General features: G+C 34.7%; 1 protein-coding gene across 1 annotated transcript in view; it reads right to left on the reverse strand.

Annotated features, from left to right (window-relative positions):
* The window catches only part of TMPRSS11F (transmembrane serine protease 11F), a 90,364-nt gene extending 75,243 nt beyond the window's left edge, over positions 1-15,121 (reverse strand). The window contains exons 1-2 of the mRNA XM_032334468.1: positions 14,980-15,121; positions 172-252 (exon numbers count right to left, since the gene is read on the reverse strand). Of these exons, the coding sequence (XP_032190359.1) occupies positions 172-182 (11 nt within the window). The 5' untranslated portion in view covers positions 183-252; positions 14,980-15,121. The remainder of the gene's footprint in view (positions 1-171; positions 253-14,979) is intronic.
* Positions 15,122-23,275: the final 8,154 nt, after the last annotated feature.

Raw genomic sequence — 23,275 nt, forward strand, 5'->3', positions numbered from 1 at the left:
CAAAATAAAACTTTAACCCAAAATACAGTAACGCACATTAAAAAAAAACCCAAAACAAACCAAAAAAAACCACCTTATTTTTAAAGCACTCTTGACCAGCCAGTATTTGTCCTGCCTGTCTCAGGAGTTGTGTCTGTTGGTAACTCTGACTGAGAAAAGCTGAGTACTTACGCATACATCATGGACCCAGGACTGGGGCAGCTTCTATCCAGTCACCATCTGATCTCTATCAGCCAGGTCAGGGCTGGGAGGCTGGAAAATAACGAGAGTCACTGGCAACAAGAAAGGAAACAAGTCCAACGTGTTTAGTGACTGAGATTTCGAGTCCTGATATAGCCCGATAAGAACATGATCAATTTTGTGCCAGCTAGTTCAACTCCGTGAAGTAATTATTAATACTTCATAGCACAGAGAAGCTCCAAGCGGTGGCCGGCACACAGAGTGCAACTGCTGATGATTCAGAAGACCACACTTTTCCAGTTGGGGAGGTATGATCGGCATTGAGGTGTGGCTCCAATTTGTTTAAAAAAAAAAAAAAACAACAACCAACAAAACATTAGAGTACATCGATGGTACTTCCTTCTTCATGAGAATTGTTATGTCTCTTCCCATGCGGTATGGTGGTGTGGTAAGAACCTGAGCTATGGGCCTGAGACAAGCACCCTGCCACCTTGCTGGTGCGACCCTGGGCAAGCTGCTTAGCTCACTGGGACTTATTTTGCTCAAAAGTAAAATGGCAGGACTGTATTAGCTTTTCTACTGCTGTCCATTTTAGTTCTAAAGATTACAGATTTTATTGAAAGAATTTACCCCCAAAACACAAAAGAATGTGATTGTTTTATTTTTTACTTTTCATTTTTTTTTTTAAAGAATAGCTTAGGGGTGCCTGGCTTAGTCAGTTAAGTGTCTGACTCTTGATTTTGGCTTGGGTCATGAGCTCAGGGTCCTGATATTGAGCCCTTGCCCTAGGCTCCACAAGCAGGGAGTCTACTGCTTGGGATTCTCTCTTTCCCTTGCCTTCTGCCCCTCCCCCCACTCATGCACCCTCTCTGTCTCCTCTCTCTCTAAAATAAATAAAACCATTTTTTAAAAAATAGTATATTTCATCTTAATGGTGTGTGAATACCTCAGTATTTATAAACAGTCGTTTTAGATAATTGAATTTTTTCTGAGATCTTGGTCTGAATATATGAACTTCTAGTGAAGATAGTAAAGTTTCAGCATGAATATTACAATTTTAAGAGCTGCTTTTAAAGGCTTAGAGCCAGGATATATTAAAGAAAAGAAAGCTTTAAATGTGAGTCTTCATTGTTCTTACAGAAAACCTTTATTTAAAATACTATAAGCTATATGAATGTAATATTAACATTTTAATTATAATATTCAACAAAGTCATTAATATGAAATATATTTCCCAAGACATTTTACAAATGGAAAAACCGAGCCAGATTTTCAGTTAGTGTAATCATTGATAATATGACAAAAAATATATAACAATATAATTTTGAAAAGGAATAAAAATTTCTGAGTCAATAGTTCACAAAACTTACTGAAACACTTTACCTATGCTGAAAATTATAACTTAATTTAGTAAAAAGTAATTTTATTCTTTGGAGATTTGATTTTTTTTCCAAAAGTAAAAAATCATTAAAAAAATCTAATAAAAAAGTGCTAGAAAAATTACATTAATTTTAATATGCCTATAACACACTATTATTTCTATATTATAATACTGTGCTAACTTGAAATTAGCATCATATACATATGCTTTTAAAATGTTTTTAATGTTTAAATTAAAATATTCTTCATTAATAAATTAATATTATATTTGTATACATTAATATTGTAATTGAATTTGTTAAAGTTTATAAAAATATTCTCAGCTCTTTATGTTAGTAAATAATAATACAGAGAAAATAAACTCTTGGCTCTAGTGGAGAAAATTATGCTATACAAGAATCACATGAGTACAAGAAACAGCTTTGAGATCTGGAATGAGCTGTGGTTTGCATATATTTCTCATATTCATAAATATTCAAAAAAAGCAGCTCAACTGTTTCTCTCAGGAATCTTTCTTCTTATGCCATTCTCTCAAGTTATCTTCTATCTGATTTCAAATTTTCTATTTCTTTCCTTATTTTTGTTTTTTTCTTCTTCTGATTTCAGCAAATATGTAAAATAACTCATCTTTATTCTCTGAGGTAATATCTTTACCATGGTGGGGTGGCAGCACCCTAGGGCCCTGAGTAAGATGACTGGGTTCACTTACTGGTGCTATCGTCTACTGACTATGTAACGTTTAGGAAAATTCTTAACCTTTCTACATCTTAGTTTCTTTCTCTGTAAAATGAGGATACTACTTGGGCAAAGTTTAAATGAAAGAAAAATGTAAAGAAGTTAAAATAGTGTCTGGTTCATAATAAAGCCCACAAAAATATTAGGTCTTTTAGTCTCTCCAACTCTCATTTTTTTCTAAGAGTAGTGTTACGTTGCTAATTACTTTCAATGAGCTTCAAAAGGGGAATTTCCAAATTCCCATTTATATGGTTTCCCTTTTCAGCAATTTATTATGTCTGCACAACTTTTAAATTTTTTTAAAAAGATTTTATTTATTTATTTGACAGACAGAGATCACAAGCAGGCAGATAGGCAGGCAGAGAGAGAGGAAGGGAAACAGGCTCCCTGCGGAGCAGAGAGCCCGATGCTGGGCTTGATCCCAGGACCCTGGGATCATGACCTGAGCCGAAGGCAGAGGCTTTAACCCCCTGAGCCACCCAGGTGCCCCACAACTTTTAAAATTTTAATTAAATTAATGTTAATTGTAATCTACAATTAAGGATATTGATGGATTAAGGTCCAATTAATGTAGCATTTTTTGATTTTTTAAAAGAATATTCCTTATAAGGCTGAGTAACTATCAGCTAATTCTGAAGGTTGGCAGGCACTAGTTATTTATACTATAGAAGAGAAATTACTACATGTGAATTTTATTTCATTGGTTCTTAGTACCTTCAGCACACCTTGCTCCATGAGTACAGGAACAATACTGGTTTCTATTGCTGCCTTGATTGATTTATTATCAGTCAAAAGACAATAAGTGTATGTTGCAAAATGTCAATAGGGGAAAGTCACTAATAAGATGACATTACATTATGACATCAAGCGGAAAGTTAAGATACTCCCAAACTGATCACATTTCTTCAGTTTCCAAAATGAAAGGAAGGAATAGGAAAAAGATAACTTTTAGAATAGAATCTAAAAGGTTTATATACATTTCCCTGTAATTTCAGAATTTATAATAAATTAGTTAAGCTTATGAACTTAATAGAGTTATAACAAAGAAATAACTTAGCCTCATACTTAGTAATAGCCCAAGGTCTGAGAAGTGGCCTTAAATTTTATCTTGCATTTATTAAGTCAATCAGCATACTATTTTGCCATTGAAGAGAAAACATAAGGGGATTTAGTGGAGTTTTATACCTTCCCAAGTATGAGGACTGCCAAAGGGTGATTACACGGAAGGAAGAGACTAACCTCAAGGGTGCCAATGAATTCTATGGACTAGAATGAATGTATCATTGACTTATGGAAAAGGAAACCAAATTGAAGGCCTCCCTTTAATAGATTATAAGAACAAATAGATATTATTTGCCTAGAAAACTGAGGTAATAAAAATTAGAGACACTTACTCTAATATCAACTCATTTACATGTATCATTTCCTTGTGCTTATTAAATTATGGAACCGAGAAGATCAAAAGATGGTAAATGTGCTTTTTTTTTTTTTCATCTCAAGAAGTAGATTTTGGAGGTTTTCAGCCAGTGTGCAAGCCAATAGGTTTTTTTTTTTTCCCTCAGATCCTAATTGTTTCCTTTAGAAAAGTTTTATTTGGAAGCAAAATATATATTTTACATGTAAGGGAAATTATTTTTTTCAATATAAATAGCTCAATTACTTCATTATAACCACCTTCAATGACATAGAAATATTCTATTATGATTTCAATATGACATATTAAGTGATTTCCTTGCTGATAAATATCTGTATTATCTAAGTCCATAAGTCTAAGATAATTTATCAGTCTCTACATTTTTTTTAAAAGATTTTATTTATTTATTTGACAGAGAGAGATCACAGTAGGAGAGAGGAAGGGAAGAGATCACAGAGAGAGGGGAAGGGAAGCAGGCCCCCTGCTGAGCAGAGAGCCCGATGTGGGACTCGATCCCAGGACCCTGAGATCATGACCTGAGCCGAAGGCAGCGGCTTAACCCACTGAGCCACCCAGGCGCCCCTCAGTCTCTACATTTAAAAATACTTCTGCTCAAATTATTTTACAAGTAATTATAAAATATATTTCTGCATCCTTATATGTAGAGTTCACTTTTTTATGCTTTGTGATCCATCTATCATCGAACTAAATGTTGGGAAACAGAAGAAATGCACGTGGTTATACCGAATTGACTAATAGTAGTAGCACTGAGATTCTGTTTCTAATAATCAGTCATTTATTTTCATTCTTTGGGTGACGGTTTTGGAAAATATTTTATGTACAAACTGTTTAACTCTTCTGAAAAAAATTAGTAGGTTCTGTTGTTCTAGAACATTATATGAACTTCAACTCAAATTTTGGAAATTAAAAAGTATTTTACGTGACAACTGTTTAACTTTTGGGAAAAAATTGGTAGGTTCTGTTGGGATAAAACACTACATCAATTTCAACTCAAATTTTGGAAACTTTTATGTTACACTTTCAGTATAGTATAGTTTACAGATATCCTCTTTCACGATACTTTTAATTCTGGCCTTCTAAAAAGAATAGTACCCCTGGGGATAAAAATATATGTTTATAAAAAATAAAAAATTAATTAAAAAAAAAGAGAATAGGACTTCTATGTTTAAAAATGGCTTTATAACATCTGTAAGAGCATTTTTACATGGTTGAGGAAGTCTAACAATATGTGTTCCTGAGGTTGTAGAGTAGTAGTCCCTAACTACTGATTAACTAAAACCTGTCAGCTTTAGAAAGAAAAAAACTTGAGCCTGATCTCCAACTTGAGTGCTAGATGCTAGGGTAGTCAATTAGGGAAAAATTGAAAAACCACAAACTTCTTAATGCCAAGGATCCTTCCACCAAAAGAGTCTTTCTTTAAAAATTCTGTGTGGCTGTCTGGGTGGCTCAGTGGTAAAGCATCTGCCTTTGGCTCAGGTCATGATCCCAGGGTCCTGGGATGGAGCTCTACATCAGGCTCCCTGCTCTGCAACAAGCCTGCTTCTCCCTCTCCTATTTCCCCTGTCTGTGTTCCCTCTCTTGCTCTGTCTTTCTCTGTCAAAAAATATATATAAAATATTAAAAAAAATTCTTTGAGCATAGGTATAGCATCAGAATCAAATGGCAAATTCCAAAATGGCCATAAATACTATGCCAAAGTGATACAAGGAAGAGTTTCCCTGGGTCTTCACAAAGAATGTGCATGCTTCTCTGTCATCAGAAAGATCAGATAATTAATGTCCTGGATCAGTGAAATGGCCAATGAGCAAGGAATGGCTAAATTCATGAATAGCAACAGAAAAAAACCCATGTTGAAAAGCTTTCTAGAAGATATGTTGGACATCATCGTGCAAAACAATGAAGAGCATAGCTCGTGACTATGAGTAAGATTCTGTTTCTTCCGTACTGGTTTCCCAACATCAAGCTGCTGAACTGGGAACTCCACATCTAGGTTTTTGCTTCACCTCTTAAGTGGATGGATCCAGTTGTCCAGGAAACTCTTCCCCCAAAACTGATGCATTTCCTGGCCTCAAAGAGACATAATTGCCTTTCATTCTCTTTATTGGAATTCATTCTGTCTTAGGGCCATGATATGTTTTCTTGATATGTGTGTTCGTGCACAATTAATTGTCTAGAGGACAGCTGGCAGCTTGCTGGCCACAAGTGGCAGTTTCATTCCGACCATTGCCAAAAGGCTGCTGCCCAATTTAACCTGTTTCTTTCCCAGAAGACGATACTTTTAACCTTTGCTAGCAGCACAATGCTGTTTGGTTGACTAGAGTATTTTCTTACTTAGAAACATGATGAGGTTAATAGTTGGAAGTGGAGAAGCTGATACTTTTTCCTCTAGGAGAGTAGCAATGGTATGGAAAGAACAATAAGAAATAACCACAGGAATTCTATAGCAGTGATTCAATACATCTTAAGATTTCTTCACCAGATGTGTGAATGAAGCAATCTTTCATAGACACATATCTAGACTCGTTTTTAGAGTAAAGGGAAAAAATAGAATAGAGGGAAGTAAACTTTTTAAAGACAACTATGAGAATGCCAGAGATATGCCCCCTCAAAAAAAAAGACAATATAATATAATGTATATAATATAATATAATATAATATAATATAATAATCTTTTCAAGATGAGGAGTAGAATAAAAACGTGATCAGGCTAGGGGTTCAGTTGACAGGGGCACTGACATTTATTGTTTTGGCTTCCATCATATTTTGATATACTGCAATTTCACATATTTGATTAGGTGAATTGTTTATGAATAAAATTATCTAGTTTTAGATAAACACTTCATAGAATGGAACAGGTTGAGTATAGGTAATAAAGAAACAAACAGAAGTTAGACCTATTGAGAAGTGTTAGCTCTTTCAGAGGAGCATGGGAGAAAGTGCATGCTCTTGTTTCAAACACCTTTAATTAATAAACTACATCCAGCCTCTTTCTAAAATGTAATTCTTTATTAAAGTATCACTGAAGTCTCTTTGGATTAATATCTGCTCTTCTGGTCTCTTTTGTCTCCTTATACCACTGCCATCGTTTTTGTGTATAGCATTCCTACATGTTAAAACATGAGCTATGAATATGATCTAATATTTTCTGGTATGCACTTTCAAAAAATAATTAGGTATTTCTCACTTGGAATTAAGCAGACTGAGATAGTCTCATCTTCATCAAATGATACTGGATCTGAGTAAGATGGATAAATGTATTCTACATTCTTACGTATTAGCTATATATGTCAGTGACTTTGCAAGGAAATATGTGTCAAGCTGATCAGCACCCCATAAGCTCCCCCAGCAGGGTTAAATGCAAAAAGACTGTTCTGTGACACAAGTACTAAATAAGCATTTATTTTTCTTCATAATTTTTGAATTGAAAGAAATCCTTTAAGACCTCAAGTAGGAGGTTTTTATAACAGCTCCTCCAGATTTTTTTTTTCAAAACAAATTTCTCTTTCATGAATTAATTAATCCTCATGGCTCTTTAAGACTGTCCTCTATTCAGACAATTCCTCAAACTGTATACCCACTTTACTCCCTCATTAAATTGTAGACCTATAGATGCCTGTTGAGTTCTTGTTTCACTGTCTTACCATAACTATATTCAATCATATATTTAAAAAAATATTTTCTTCTCCTACCCACTTAAGCCCCCATGTTGCATCACCACTTTGGGGAGGGTATGTGCTTTGGTGAGTGCTGTGAAGTGTGTAAACCTGGTGATTCACAGATCTGTACCCCTGGGGATAAAAATATATGTTTATAAAAAATAAAAAATTAAAAAAAAATATTTTCTTTACCACTTATTATGTGCCAAGCATCTTCAGAAACATTTTCTTGGCCATCCACTATGTGCCAGGCATTGTGCCTCTCATATGGCTAAGGCTAAACTGGTAAATGTGACACCATCCTGCTCTCAGAGAATTTTACAGTCTAGTCCCTTATCTCAAAGTTAACAAATTTTTGTGCCTCCAGGTTTCTGTCATTGTCAGTGATGCCACCCAATGTCTTAATCACCTACACTCAAAGTTTGAAAGGTATCTTTGACTCAGTACTCACTTTAATTCTCTGTGTCTAGCCAATGATTTTGATAATTATTCCCTCAAATTATTTTTTTGGTCCATATATTCTTTTCTCATCTTAATTTAGCTTACACTATTTTAACACCTTGCCAGCTGAATTCTATGACTCTTGCTCTTTTTTCCTTCCATGTCACCTTCATGCTTATTAAAGACTAATTGTCCATAAACATGACTTTCATCATGTGACTATTTTAGAAAGCTTATAATGACGCCCATATTTTCTACCTCATCAAGAATGTGCTCAATGAAATTCTAAAATCCTCTGAGAATCAAATTCATCCCAGCTCTATCTCCCATGATACATTGCATCATGAACTTCAAGCCTAATTAAGCATTGTTATTCTTAAAACATGTAATATTCATTCTGACTTTTAATTTCTGTTATTATAACCTCCTTCCCATTGAAGTGTTCTGTTATTTTCTCTCACTTAAATATGACACTTCGTAAAAGCTCAACCCAATTACCACCCCCTTAATGAAATCTTTGATAGTTTAGGGTAACACAAAGTGCAGTTCTTGGGTGCAGGTTGAGCCTGCACGGCTCAGTCAATTAAGTGTCTGCTTTTGGCTTAGGTCATGATCTCGGGGTCCTGAGATGGAGCCTGCCATCTGGCTCCCTGCTCAGCAGGGATTCTGCTTTGCCCTCTGTCCCTCCCCCTCTGTGTGTGTGTGTTCTTTCTCTCAAATAAATTAAATAAAATCTTTTTAAAAAATAAAAATAAAATAAAGTGCAATTCTTGGGTACTGACTGTTTTCATTCAAATTCTTGTCCTGCCACTGATTCTGTGATCTTGGTGAAGTCATTTAATCTCTTTGTGCCTCAATTTCTTCACTTGTAAGAGAAAAATGAAAATTGCATCTATCCTTTAGAATAGTTGTGCATAGCAAATGAAATTATGAATGTAGATGACCTGGAAGAGAATCTAACAAGAGTAGTTACTCAATAAACATTACATCATTCTCATAATCAATAATTTAGTTAATAGTGGTATATTGTTCTAGAACTTGTAGCTTCTTCACTGGTAGACTCCTCAAACACTTACAATGTATGATACAGTTTCGTGTTTTTGCTATTATGTATTCTAGTTTTGTCTCTTCAACTTTATTTGAAATCCAAAAGACCAGAATGTGGATGTTTTCCTTCTGAAGTATCTTCTGGTATCTGATATAGACCCATAATAGATGGACAGTTAACACACACTGGCTAATTTATCTTATTCCATTTCAAACTACAATTAGTATTTATTTTTTACATAACTTCTGAAAATTGGAAATATGATCTTTTTCTCTCTTTTTAATTTTGAAAGTAAAAAAAAACTTCATAAAAATTGCAGTTAGCTTTTCAGAACTTTTTATGAACTCCATCTTTCTTGGATGCTAAGTAAAAGGAATCTTCTAATAAATGACACTTGAGAGAAAAATAGGATAGCCATTTCCTCTAAACATTTTCTTTCCTTTATTGGTGGCTGATTTTAGGTATTGCAGTGGCTTATAACTTATTTATAGATGGCTTATAGTCTTCATTGATAACTTGATAATAGAGATTGACTCTAGTATGTAATAACTTGGAATTTCCATTGCCACTCTGAAGCAGTGTCACCCCATGTCTGAAGTCAGGGGTTATAGAAGCAGTCTATTCTGCATGCAGGAAAATAGGAGGGTACTATGTCTGTAAAGAATTTAAAAACAAAAGGAAAGTTACTGAAGTTGGTGTGGTCTATTGTGAATCAAGCTGATATGTACAGTTGTGTACAAGTTTGAGGGTGGATATATATTTTCATTTCTCTGGTAAATAGCTAAGAATGGAATGGTTGATTTGTATTGTAAGTATATATGTAACTTTGTCAGAAACTGCCAAATCACTTCTCAAATTGGTTGTTTAATTTTACATTCCCACCAGGAATTTATGGACATTCCATTGTTCCCAAATGTCCACCAACCGATGAACGGGTAATTCTTGCACACCAGGTAACAGAGTGCTATATAGCAACAAGAAGGGAACTACTGATACTCTCAACATCATGGAAATAATCTCAGAAACACTCCAGTGAGTGAAAAAAGTCAGACATAAAAAGTACTTATTGAATGAGTACATTTATATGAAACCGTAGGAAAGGCAAGTCTAATTGATAGTGACAGAAAGCACATCAGTGGGCGTATGTGGCACAGAGCTGAACATGTAAGGATTACGTGGGAAGAGCGATGGAGATAATCTATAATTGATCGTGGTAAGGTGACACGATGTATAACTTTGTGAACACTCACTGAATTTTTATGTAAATTATATTTTGATGAAGTAGATCTTTAAAATTTTTTATGTGGTTTAGGGCATGAACTTCAATTTTGTGTAAGTCAGTGTCCTGAAAAGAAATGCAATAAAGAACGGTCTTCATTTGAAAAAAAAAAAAAAAAAAAGTTGGTGCGGTCATTATTGTCACCATGCACCAGCAATTCTAAACAACAGTAATTGATAAAATATTCCTCCCTGCTGGGGGTGGACTAGTCCCACTTATTCTCCACCCCCACCCTACCTCCTATATCATGCTCTAAAGTTATCCTTGTGGGCATTAGATTTTTCCTGGTCAGTATTGAGAGTTCTGATACATCTTGGTACAGCTTTTTTCCCTCAAAAATTTTTATTATGTTCTACAGTAAAAATGCATTTTATATCACAGCATCATACACATATCGATACATATATATGTTTCACAAAACAGCCTTTTGTACTAGCAGATAATAGCACTGATTTTGAAAAATATTGCTCTATTTTGTTCCTTAACCATCCGAACCAAAACTACAAAGACTGTTCTGGAATGAATTAAGTAGTTCCCCTGGGGTCCCATGAACTATTGAAAATTAGATTTCTGATATTGAGAGGTGAAAATAGAAATGAAAGAGCTGATTTACTTTCTTTGGCCTCTTTACTAGACAACAGAGAAAATTGTACATCAAAGTCAATACCCAGGCTGAGAGGTGGGTATCACCCAAAGACCTCCCATCCTTGCTCTTTGGAATTTCCATTTTCAAGTCTGTACCTGACCTGAGTACCATCTTTCAACTTTTCCTCCAAATGTACTTCCTGTCTGAAAACATACTATTATTCTCATTGAATTCTGGCCAATTTCTAGTTTCATCCCCAATTCACATAACACTGAAGTTCACTAGTCTCCATCCCTTTTTACACTGTGTGCCTTGTTTCATTCATATCCATTGAGTGTACTAATTCCTTAGGTATTTCTATCACCATCTATGCATAATTCAAATACTTCTCACCGGGGGTGTTATTTTATGCCCATAATTCATTAATGAAACCAGTCATGATGCAATGCTCACTGGCCAGGATTTCCTCATGAAGCTGTAGTTAGATTCCTAATCAACAGCAAGATGAGAAGTCTATACTTAAGGATACATCTCAAATATTATGAATTATTCTCTCTCATATACTCTTTAGTTTATGATAGAGACCAATTGTAAACAGGGACTTAATCATTGTTACATAATTTCCAAAAATGTATTATACACAGCTAAAGTTTTATGAAATATATTTAAGTAAAAATTTTAAAGGGGGTGATTTATTCTGAGTTCTACATAAATAACCATTCAGTTATTTTATACCAAGTGAGAAAGTGACCTTAAATCTGTTTCAGTAAGGATTGTAGGAAGTGATTACAGATTAATATGCATACTTTTTCTAGCTAATTTTAATATAGGCTATCATTTCTCCTGAGTCATGGTTTTTCCCATTGTTAAAATGAGGGATTTCAACATTATATGCTCAGATATATGATTTTATATGTTCACGATAACATGATATATCAGGAATTGTAAAAAGACATTTAACCATTGAAAGGCTGGTAGGTAAATTACTCTTTGCAGACAACATGATTTTCTAAATAGAAAATCTAATTGATTTAAAAAACAAAAAGAAAATCCAAGTTAGTTAAGGATTAATCAGCTAAACTAACAAAAGAATTCAAAGTGACTTGATTCAAAAAGTGAATATAGCAAGGAATAACTTTGTCAGTATTAACCAATTGTGAATATTAAAATCTGAGGCAGGTGGATGGCTCAGTCAGTTAAGCAGTGGCCTTTAGCTCTGGTCATGATCCCAGGATCCTGGGATTGAGCCCCCCATAGGTCTCCCTGCTCAGCGGAGAGCCTGCTTCTCCCTCTCCCTCTGCCTGCAACTCCAGCCTACTTGTGCTATCTCTCTGTCAACAACAACTTAATATAAAAATAATAATAAAATATTTTCACAAAAGCAAAAGTGATACAATGTAACTAGTAATAGCCTTAAGAAATGTGCAATAACCACATACAAAAAGCTATACACATTTTAAAGAGAAGAAAAAACAACAAAGATGTGCCGAAAAAAAATTCCAAAAAGCTAAATGGATGATTTTTATATATGAAAACTGTTAACACACCTCCTACTGATTAAATGGAATATTTTTTAAAATGTGAAAATTCATATTAGATTTGGAGATGGGGAAGAGGAGAAGTAGAGAAGAGAGAGAAGAAAATGGGCAGGAAACAATTAAAAAAATGAGAGAAGAAACAAAATTCTGAAGATTTTAATGTTCCTTTAGGTATAAACCGCAAGATGGTCTCAGATTGTAGCTCTTCTCATGCTTTTGATCTACATCTCTCAGAGACTTCCATTTAGCCTTCCAATTTCACCCAGATAATCACAGTAAAAAATGTATGGTTTTTACAAAGCAGATATGGCAGCAGCTAGGACAGTACAACCTGGAGAATTAGGCTTATGTTCCAAATCTGATTTTCAACATTGACTCTTTCCATGTCTAGATTAATACCTCAAAACATTAACTTAATAAAATAGAGCACTCTTAGTGGATTGAAGGAGTGGGTGAAAGTTTCAAAGATCACCAGCTCAAAAAAAATCAGTAATATTGTAAGTCAATATTTTGCATTTAAGATTAAAGATTTCACATATCAGAAAACAGAGGATAAATAGCAGTATACTGAGAAGAATATTTGACTAGGAAACCAGATTCCAGTTCCAGAATTAATCACATACTGACCTTGTATTTTATCTACTTCTCTCTGGGCTTCTGATTTTGTTTCTGCCAAAAGAAATTTTGGACTACCTCATCCCTGTCTTTTTCTATTCTAAAATAATTATACTTCCATGATTTTAATCCTATAACCTATGACAAACCCAAGACCATTTGTAGTAGGGTCAAAGTTCTGATCATCAAAAATGTATCTTGTTCAAGATCCTCAATGTGATTGTGGAATTGATTATGTTAGGTGCTGGGGGCCAGGAGATAAGCATTAATTAGACAAACAAAATATATCACCCAGAGCACTAGCATTATATATTTCAAAGCATCTGATCTGCACAGTCATCAGATGCATAATCACTATGTTAAATATGTCATGGACTGAGTCACTGAATGAAAAAACAGCAGGTAGTATTTTTTTGTGGGCTTATATATTTTTAAACTCTAGCTTTAAAGCTAATGAATTAGCATTCTATCATTACATAGGTCTGTTATGCTTGACTTCTCCTTTGGAAAGAATTAAATCAGTGGTCCTCAAATGTTTGGGTCTCAAGACACAAACCTTAAAAATTACCAAAGACCTTAAATATAGTTTATGTGGACTACCTATCAATCATTACTATATTAGAAATTAAAACTAAGAAATTTAAAATATTTATTTAAAATAAAAATAGGTCATTTAAAAATGTCATTTTTATTTTTAAAAAGTTGAGTACTAAAAAAACGTGAATCTTATTTTAGGTCTAGGTCTACTTGCTCTCAAACTTACTGTATTGCCATGTGTTGTTTTGACTGAAATATTTTAGGAAAATTCTGTCTCACACAGAGATATAATTAGAAAGAAAGAGTATTTTGATAGGCTTTCAAATAATTATGGATATTCTTTGATTTTACACTAAACATAAAAGAGGTGAGTTGTTGCCATGTAGAATCTGAGAACGTATCAATTAAATTTTTGTACTTTGTTATGTTAAAATCCATCAGTCTTTGTCACACTTGATGGGATCTTTAAATGTGTATGATTTTGTAACATCAGGCATTGGGTCTTTATAAAGTACTGATTCACTTAATTCACATAATCCCCCGTATTCCCAAGTGTTAACACATTTCATTATATAATATCAAGAAACCCATGTTTCTTAACATCAACATCAACCTCATTATAAAAAGTAAGTATGTTGGAAAGCTGTAAAATTTACAGGGGTTATGCAAGTTTTTAAAAATTCTAATTTTCACTTGTGAGTTTGAATTTGATCACAAACAACAAATGATTAGTTGTTTTCTTTGAAGTCACAAACTGACTTTATTAATTTTTTATAAGCTGCCTGTCAAAAAAACTAAATCTAAGTAAATGATGCTGTATGTTAAATAGTAGCTTTTCAGCTTTTTTCAAATATCTAAGAACTTTCCTCAAAACCACTGCACTTCAGTTTGCAGCAGAAATGTTGAAGTACGGCTTTCATTTTGTCACCAGGAGTATTAATGTATTAATTGTGTAATGGTCAAGCTTTAATAAAGTTAATACATCAGTAACTTGATGATAACTTCTTCATCAATAACATTCTTAAGTGAAACTGGAATTCTTTTTTTTTTTTTTTTCTGGAATGCTTGAAAACAAAAAATGTAAAGGCAATGTGGTACAGTTTGGTTCCACTGCCTTGATTCATACTAAGGTGCAGCAGTTTTAATCATCATTGCTATTGCTTCAATCAGTACAAATATCAACATGGCAAAACCACTAATGATACTTCAATTTTGATGTCAACAGTCCATGAGAGTCTCAGGGATATCCCAGGAGTCCTTAGTACACACTGATCTAAAGTCTTCGAACAAATAAATGCCATTATAAACATCCCAAGATATTTTTAAAGTTGACTTTAAAAAAAATTCATTTTTATGCAATAAATTGAAATGCCTCATAATTCAAGGTTCAAGGAGAGAGAATAAAATTTGAACAAGACAGATTTAGAATGTCAGCAAAAGAAGTAAATTTTTAAAAGTCATGTCATAGTAAACTATAATAGGGCATAAGGAGGACAGCAAATGGACTTTAGAAATATGTGTTTATTCCTTTTAACCATTGCTTGCATACCTTGTAGTTTATAGTCTTGAAATGGTTCCGTCATTAGACAGTTTCTACTTCTTTGGCTGGCAGCGGTTGGAAATGGTCCAAAATGCAACTCTGGAATCCTGTCTCTGGCATCCAGAATACATGAAAGTAATGTAGAGTTAACCTCCTTCTCCCAGAACTTCACCTTTAAATCTGAGTCAGATAAGATCCTGGTTTCAAAAAGGTTCTTGCCAATTTGAAACTAGTCACATGCCATCTTTTTTAGCCAATCACAGGGCCATGCTAAAAACAACAGCTGGTCGATTGAGACATCATTCCAACACACCTGTAATCACCACTATCATTTTCGCTGACTCTCTACCAGAAAGTTCTGAGGATGGCACATAATCCCATCAAATCTTACAGCACCCAACATGTAGAAAGAAAAAATTATGTTCACTCTACATAAGGATTACCCAGTTTGATCCAAGCCTCACAGTGAGTCAAAAGTTAAAATACTGATGAAAGAATTTGGATATGGGATCTTTATTTCAAGAAATGCCTTTTTTTTTCTTATTCACATTCCTTTATGTGGCTGAAGGAAATGAATAGGAAATAACCTCTACAATTACCATTTTTAGAGTGTTTTTCGCCAGTACATAAAATGGCTTTGTGCTATTAACTATCTGCCAGTGAAACATTACAGTATGGAACTAATATTTATTCAGCTCTTACTTCTGTAAGACACGCTTTTAGGCACAAAAGCTTTGAAGGGTTTGGTAGACATTGTTATTACATAAATTAAATTACAGTACTTTTAGCATTTGGTTAAAATATCTAATTCAAAACGTTGGTGTAAAAATACCCAAGAAAAAAAATCTGTAGCTACCGTTTGGCTTTAAATTATTCCTAATTAACAAAGGAAATATGTTCCAGCTACTACACACGACGCTTTTAGTATATCTGTGGCAGTAGTAGATTGTATCTAATACTTGAAACATGAATCAACTAGGAGTTACATGACTCCTCAGCAGCTGCTAATTACAGGGCAATGACTGAGAAACTACTTGCTGAATCCTTTACTCTTTCCAACAAGTCAGGATTCTAGTTCTCAGGGCTCAGCCTTCAGAGATTTCTCTACCACCTTTACTCCTGACTTGCATGAACTTCCTTTGTGTCAAATACGCTCTCGATATATTCATGATTCCCAGACTCACATTTCCAGTCCGGACCCCTTCTCTGAACCCCAGACTGGCATATCCAAATCTCTGCTCGACATACTCATGTTTCACCAAACATCTTATATTTAACGTGTCCTAACCTTAACAATCAGTTTGCCCTAACCTTCCGGACTGCTGCTTCCCACTCAGTCTCAATTGCAGTAAACTGCACCACTCCTCATCCAGTTGGTCACGACAAAAATCTTGAAGCCATGCTAGACTGTTTTCCACATCCAGTGCATTAGAATATCCTCGCCTGTATCTTCAGAATTCAGATCTCACCCCTTGTCAACATCTCTACCTATACCACACTAATTAACAACCTGATCATCAGTCATCTGAAATATTGCATTTCCTCCTAAGCATCACTGCTTCTGTGATTAGCCCCGTTGAGCAGTCTACCCTGTATACAACAATTAGAGTGATCTCATTGAAATACTAGTCAGATTATGCTGCTGCCTTGCATTAACCCCTCACATGTCTTTTCAGCACAGTTCGAATAACATTGATCGTGCCCTACTACTTCTCTGTTCTTTCCAACCTAATTTTCACTCGGTTCCAGCCATGCTGTCCTCAGCCTTGGCAGTTTCTATACTCTCCCCTTTGAAACTTTTCCTGGAGATACTTACAAGTCTCACTCCTTCATTTCTTCCGCATCTCCACTCAAATGTCACCTCATCAAAGGCGCTTCTCTGACCATGTTCTCTAAAATAGTGGTTCCATCACTCTCTATCCTCAACCTCTGATTACTTGTTTTTCTTAGCATTTGTAGCTTGTTATCTCTGTCTCTGTCTACATATATATCACATACATATATATATATATATCCATTTATTATTTAGTTGAGTGAAAACACAGATCATTGCCCTTTTAATGCTTACAACTATGTGCCAAGCACATAGTTGTAAATATTGATGAAGTAACAAATGAATCAAGTACTCATTCATAAGGACTTTGTACAGAAACAGTATACATAATATCTAATTTCTGAGATATCTTCACTAGCTGTACCTAATGGCCAGTTCTTTAATAATAAAGTGCTAGAAATTAGTGCTGGAACCACATACATAACACCAATGAATTATATATATATATATATATATATATATATATGTATATATATATATATATATATACACACTCACTATTTCTAGAAACACACACACACACACACACACACAGACAAGCCAAGTGAGAACAAGTAGAGGCTATTTATTCAGAGTTTTTATAAGAAGGGAGTCAGAAATTAACATTTATTTGTGTTTGGTTGGCTCAAGGACAGGCAGAGCAGGGAGAAATTGTAGAAAGGTTAAATTAAAAGTAAGGCAGCCTATTTGATTGGATAAGGGTGCATATTTAGTTATCTGTGATTGGTCCTATGTTGAAAGTAGAGGAAAATATTAAAGAAGTTCTCAGCTATTAATCATATTATTAATCAAGTCCTGGTCATCTGGGGCTAATTGCTTATTTGGCCTCTTGGACTGGTCATTGTACATAGTGAGTTGGCTTTCTGGGCTGGTTGTTGAAGGTAATGGGTAAGAGTTGTATATAATCTGCCAATTGCTTACTTGTATATTCAGCCTATAAGCAGGTAACTTTCAAAAAGATACATATAATACATTATATATTTGAAAAATATTTTTATAATTATATTTTAATCTCCTTTAATATTTTTGTTATCTTTTAAGTATCTGTAGTTAAAGAACAACTCTAGGTATTGCTGCTAGTGATAAACATCTAGGACAAATAGGCTCATTTAGCAATGGTAGTTAAAATTCTGTGTTCAAGAATTTCTTATTTAAAAATGGCAAAGAGTATTACCTAAAATATCTATAACAACAAAAATAAGATGAAAAACATATTCTATAGAAGCTTATAAGGATACAATAGAGTGAGACAAGATTAGAAGAAATAATAGTCAAGAATTTCCAAAAACTGAGGGCATAAATCTTCATATTGGAGAACCTAAAAAATTGAAAGCAAGATAAAGTGCTTTTATAAGTTCTCATCTATAGAATATTTCAGTAAAACTTAAGAATGCCAAAATATTAAAGAACTTGTAAAACTCAACACCCTCAAAATGAAAAATCTAATTTAAAAAATGGGTGGAAGATGTGAATAGACATTTTTCGAAAGAAGACATACAGGTGGCTAATAGACACATGAAAAGATGCTCAACATCACTGGTCATCAGGAACTACAAATCAAAATTACAAAGCAATATCCCCTCACACCTGTCCGAATGGCTAAAACTCACAGTATGGCAAGGATGTGGAGAAACATTCTTCATTTTTTTAATTCTCCTAATTCAAGGGAATGCTCTTGCACTGTTGGTGGGAAGGCAAAGTGGTACAGCCAGGCTGGAAAACAGTGTGGAGTTTCCTCAGAAAGTTAAAAATAGTACCACTCTAACACTCAGCAATTATATTACTAGGTATTTACTCAAAGAACACAAAATACAGATTCAAAGGGATATATGCACCCCATATTTATGGCAGCATTATCTACAATAGCTAAATTATGGAAAGAGCCCAAATGTCTATTGACTAACGAATGGATGGTGGAGAGGTAGTTTATGTACTCAATGGACTACTATTCAGCCATAAAAGGGATGAAATCTTGCCATTTGCAACAACGTGGTTGGAGCCAGAGAGTATTATGCTAAGTGAAAGGTCAGTCAGAGAAAGACAAATACCATATGATTACACTCAGATGTAGAATTTAAGAAACAAAACAGAGGAACAAAGAGAAAAAGAGAGTCAGGAAAACCAGGAAACAGACTCTTAATTTGTGGAGAACAAACTGATGGTCACCAGAGGGGACGTGAGTAGGGGGATGGGTGAAATGTGTGAAATGCGTGAAGGAGCGTACCTGCCGAAATGAGTGCCACGTGATGTATGGAATTGTTGAATCACTATATGGTACACCTGAAACAAATACTACACTATGTATTAGCTAATGGGAATTTAAATACAAATTAAAAATAAAAATAAGAATTAAAAAAAGAATAAAAAATAGAACTACCCTAGGATCCAGTAATCACACTACTGGGTATTATCCAAAGAATTCAAAAAACAGTAGTTCAAAGGGATACATGCACCCCTATGTTTATAGCAGCTTTTTTACAATATCCAAAATATGGAAGCAGGCCATGTGTCTATCAATTGATGAACAGATAAAGATGTGATATATATACAATAGAATATTACTCAGCCATAGAAAAGAATGACATCTTGACATTTGCAATGACATGGATGGAGCTAGACTGTATCATGCTAAGTGAAATAAGTCAGTCAGAGAAAGAAAAATACCATGATTTCACTCATATGTGGAATGTAAGAGACTAAACAAATGAGAAAGGGGGAACAGAGAGAGACAAATCAAGAAACAGACTCTTAATTAGAGAGAACAAATTGGTGATTACCAGACACGAGGTGGGGAATGGCATGGGTTAATTAGATGTTGGGATTAAGGAGGGCACGTGTTGTGATGAGCACCAGGTGATGTATGGAATTGTTGAATTACAATATCATACATCTGAAACCAATAATGACACTATCAGTTAACTAACTGAAAGTAAAATAAAAAAAGAATCCAAACAACCGGTGTCATGTAACTGGTAGAAAACACTGGCATACATATTTGCATGTGAGTAAATATTTGAGGAAATAAGGATGTGACAAAATATAGTTCCAGAGCAGTTCCTAATTTAACCAAGATTTGCTGATTTCCTGTTGCTGTCCTGAGCATTTTCAGTACTTTTTTCCCTTAATCCTAACAATGCTGTGAAGTATACACTATTATTCCCATTAATCCGGAAAGAAAACTAAGATCGGGGAGATTGAGTAAATTTCTCAAGCCACAATACAACTAACGGAATTGGAATTGAAATACAATTTTTCTCATTGGATAGTTGGGGATCCTAAGAGCCTCTACCATTAGACTTTCTTCCTGAAGTCAAATCCTCATCACCATATTAAAGAAGATCATCAAAGGCTTTAAACTGTAAAAACAGAATCTTTGTGGACTTGGTTATAGTTATTTGATTGAGAGGCTAAAGAGGAACAGAAGAGAAAAATCATATTTAACTGGGAACTTGGGTGGCTCAGTGGGTTAAAGCCTCTGCGTTTGGCTCATTATGATCCCAGGGTCCTGGGATTGAGCCCCTCATCAGGCTCTCTGCTCAGCGGGGAGCTTGCTTCCTTCTCTCTCTCTGCCTACCTCTCTGGCCTACTTGTGATCTCTGTCCATCAAATAAATAAATAAAATCTTAAAAAAAAAAGAAAATCATATTTACTGGGCTCCAGATAATAATGGAAGTTGCCCTAGGAGAACTGTGACAAATTTCCTGATTCTGACTTCTGCGTTTCATAAGCATGGTGGGTAGAAGGGAGTTAAATATGTACCTACTGAGGTCATTTGCACTGAAAGTATCTTACTTGATTTGCAAGAGGTAGAGTTTAAGATTTTTTAGAGACAGACAAATCAGAAATAGTTCTGATGTAGCAATAGGTCAGTATATGGATAAACAGGTTGCCCCATATGTAATTGTTTGTTTGCTTACTATTGTAATTTATATTAATCATACTCTTCATTCACGGTCAATATCCAGAGAAAATCTGCTAATACACTGTTTAAAGAATCACTGCCAGTCATGAGAGAAGAAAGGAGAGCAGTATGACCCCTATTTCCATTCCTGTTATAGGACGAAAATGAAGTGGACCCTATCAAACTCTTGGGAGAAGGAAGTTCAGACACACAAAATACTTTAGGGGAGCTGTCAACTTTTCTCCTATAATATGTGATAACCTAACTGATGTGTGTGTGCAAATGTCAGAATAAAGGTCAGAGAACCTAAAAAATATGACAGGGATTCAAGTAATGTAACACATATTAAAAACTCAGATATCTCCTGACATAATACTATATATTGAGCACTTTGGGTCATACCAAATTTCTCATCAAATAGTCAGTGTATCTTTTGATAACCTGCTTGCTTTATACATAAACACAGATCTTGTTTCCTGCTGTACTGAGCATTTAAGCAATCTCACAACATGTATTCATTGTCTTATGATGACTGAGGTTGCAGGAGTTCAAAATGTATTGTCACTTGGGTGACTCAGCTTCCAAGTGACAATACATATTACCTCATTTTAGATAACGTGTTAGAGGTTTAACCTGTCTTGGGTTAGAAGAGGCTCTGATTAACGTCTATATCATTTGAGCACTGAAACAAATAGCTATGCTGTGTACTTATTTCTCAAAAGCAGGGTTCTTTCATATGTTTAAGCTGCATGCTTCTAGAACAGAGACTTATTTCCCTCCTATGTGTTTCATACTTTGGGACAATTCTTCTGCGGCAACTCTTATATTAATAAGACATTCTCATTTCAGGCAAAGAGCTAATGATAACTATAAAGAAGAAGTGAAGGGTCTTCTGGTGGTATTTTAATTTGAGTTATTCATGAAAATGAATGCTTATAACATAATCAATTAATTTGTCTTGTGGTATGTGCTTGAAACTAGGACTTTGTAGATGTGTTTATTTATTCAGCAAATATTTACCTAAAGCCCACCAGGTAGAGATACTGTTCTAAATGTTGGAGTGATAGTAGTGAATACAATAGAGTTCTTGTCTCTATGGGAGCTTATAGTCAAAAAAAGGAGACCGAGGCCCACCAAGGCCTTGCTTCTGTAACAATAGATCACCTCTCCTTGTGGAGGAAGGTGGTTTACTACATGCTAGGTGCTATGTTAAATGCCTTATATTTGTTAGGTTATGTACAAGACTTGGTACTATTATCATTTCTACTTTGTAGACAAAGACATGAGGGCCTGGGAAATTTAAGAAACTTGGCAAAGTTCTACAGCTGGACAGTGGCAGGGACAGAAATACAATGCAGGTCTAATGATTGCTGGGTCCACGCTTTAAACCATTTCTCCAGTGTGCCTGTACTGCGTTCAGTGTGCTGTTCCACTTTAAACTTGGTGAATATGACATAATATACAGGAACAGTAATGCCATTAAATAATGAATGAGCAGAGGATGGGGAACTCATATGTGAGTCAGACGATGAAGTGTGCTGATGTTAAGTTTATGGGGACTTAAATTGTTTGGAGTGGTCAAAGAAGCAACTGGAGATTTGAAACAGTCTCCAGGTCTAAACCTGGAAGTTATTACTGCTGTCATGTACTTGAATTTACTGTGTATTTACACTTTCCCTCCACTAGATCATGTGGTTTTTGAGCAGAATCCATTTGTAAATACGTATATCTTTATTTATCATGAAGCTTGATATTGTCATTTGCAAGAATGTTCTTGACACTTTCCTTTAAAATGGAACTTAATCTGTGCTCTTCCCCAAATCATATTTAACCTCTTCTAATGTGTGTGATGGCACCTTTATAAAAACTGTGCCCTCTGGGCTGTTAGCTATCTTCATTTATTTGATACTTGGTACAAATTGATAAGAACATGCACAAATCATCTCTATTTGTATTTTTTGATTACCAGAAAAAAGGACTGGAAGGGAGGTTTTTACTTTGTCTTCTTTCACCTCCTCATGGGACTATACTTTGTCCATTTATGAAAGGTGTCAAGTAAGTGTGAAAGTTTGACATATATGGAAGCTATGTGAAGTGGGCTATTTGGGTTGTAGTGCCCTCTGCTGGGAGAAGTGCTAGAACATACGTGTTCTTTTCTAATAAGCCCGGGTTTCAGAGGTAAAATTTCAAAGCTTATTCATTCCTTAAGCAAATATATTTGAGATACTATATAGAAAAATAATTCAAAATAATATACTTATTTAAATACCAGCCTATTTTACAGAATTTAAAATATAATTCAGCTTATAAAATTGTATTAACACAAATTTTAATGACAAATCTGTGGAAAGCAAATGCATATATCTACCTGTTTTTTTTTCCCCTCTTCTACCCACGTAAGGAAAAAATTTAGCTTTCCAATATGAGACTGAACTTTTGATCATTATACTGTAAAGAATCTCTTGCTTACTATCTAAGCCCTCCAGCTCTATTTCTACTTCTTTTTGACCTGAAACTTCAGTATGAACCTGTCTACTAATCATCGTTCGGCAGTCATTCCGGCTGATTAA

The sequence above is a fragment of the Mustela erminea genome, chromosome 2 (genome assembly GCF_009829155.1).
Source record: "Mustela erminea isolate mMusErm1 chromosome 2, mMusErm1.Pri, whole genome shotgun sequence".
Lineage (NCBI taxonomy): Eukaryota > Metazoa > Chordata > Mammalia > Carnivora > Mustelidae > Mustela > Mustela erminea.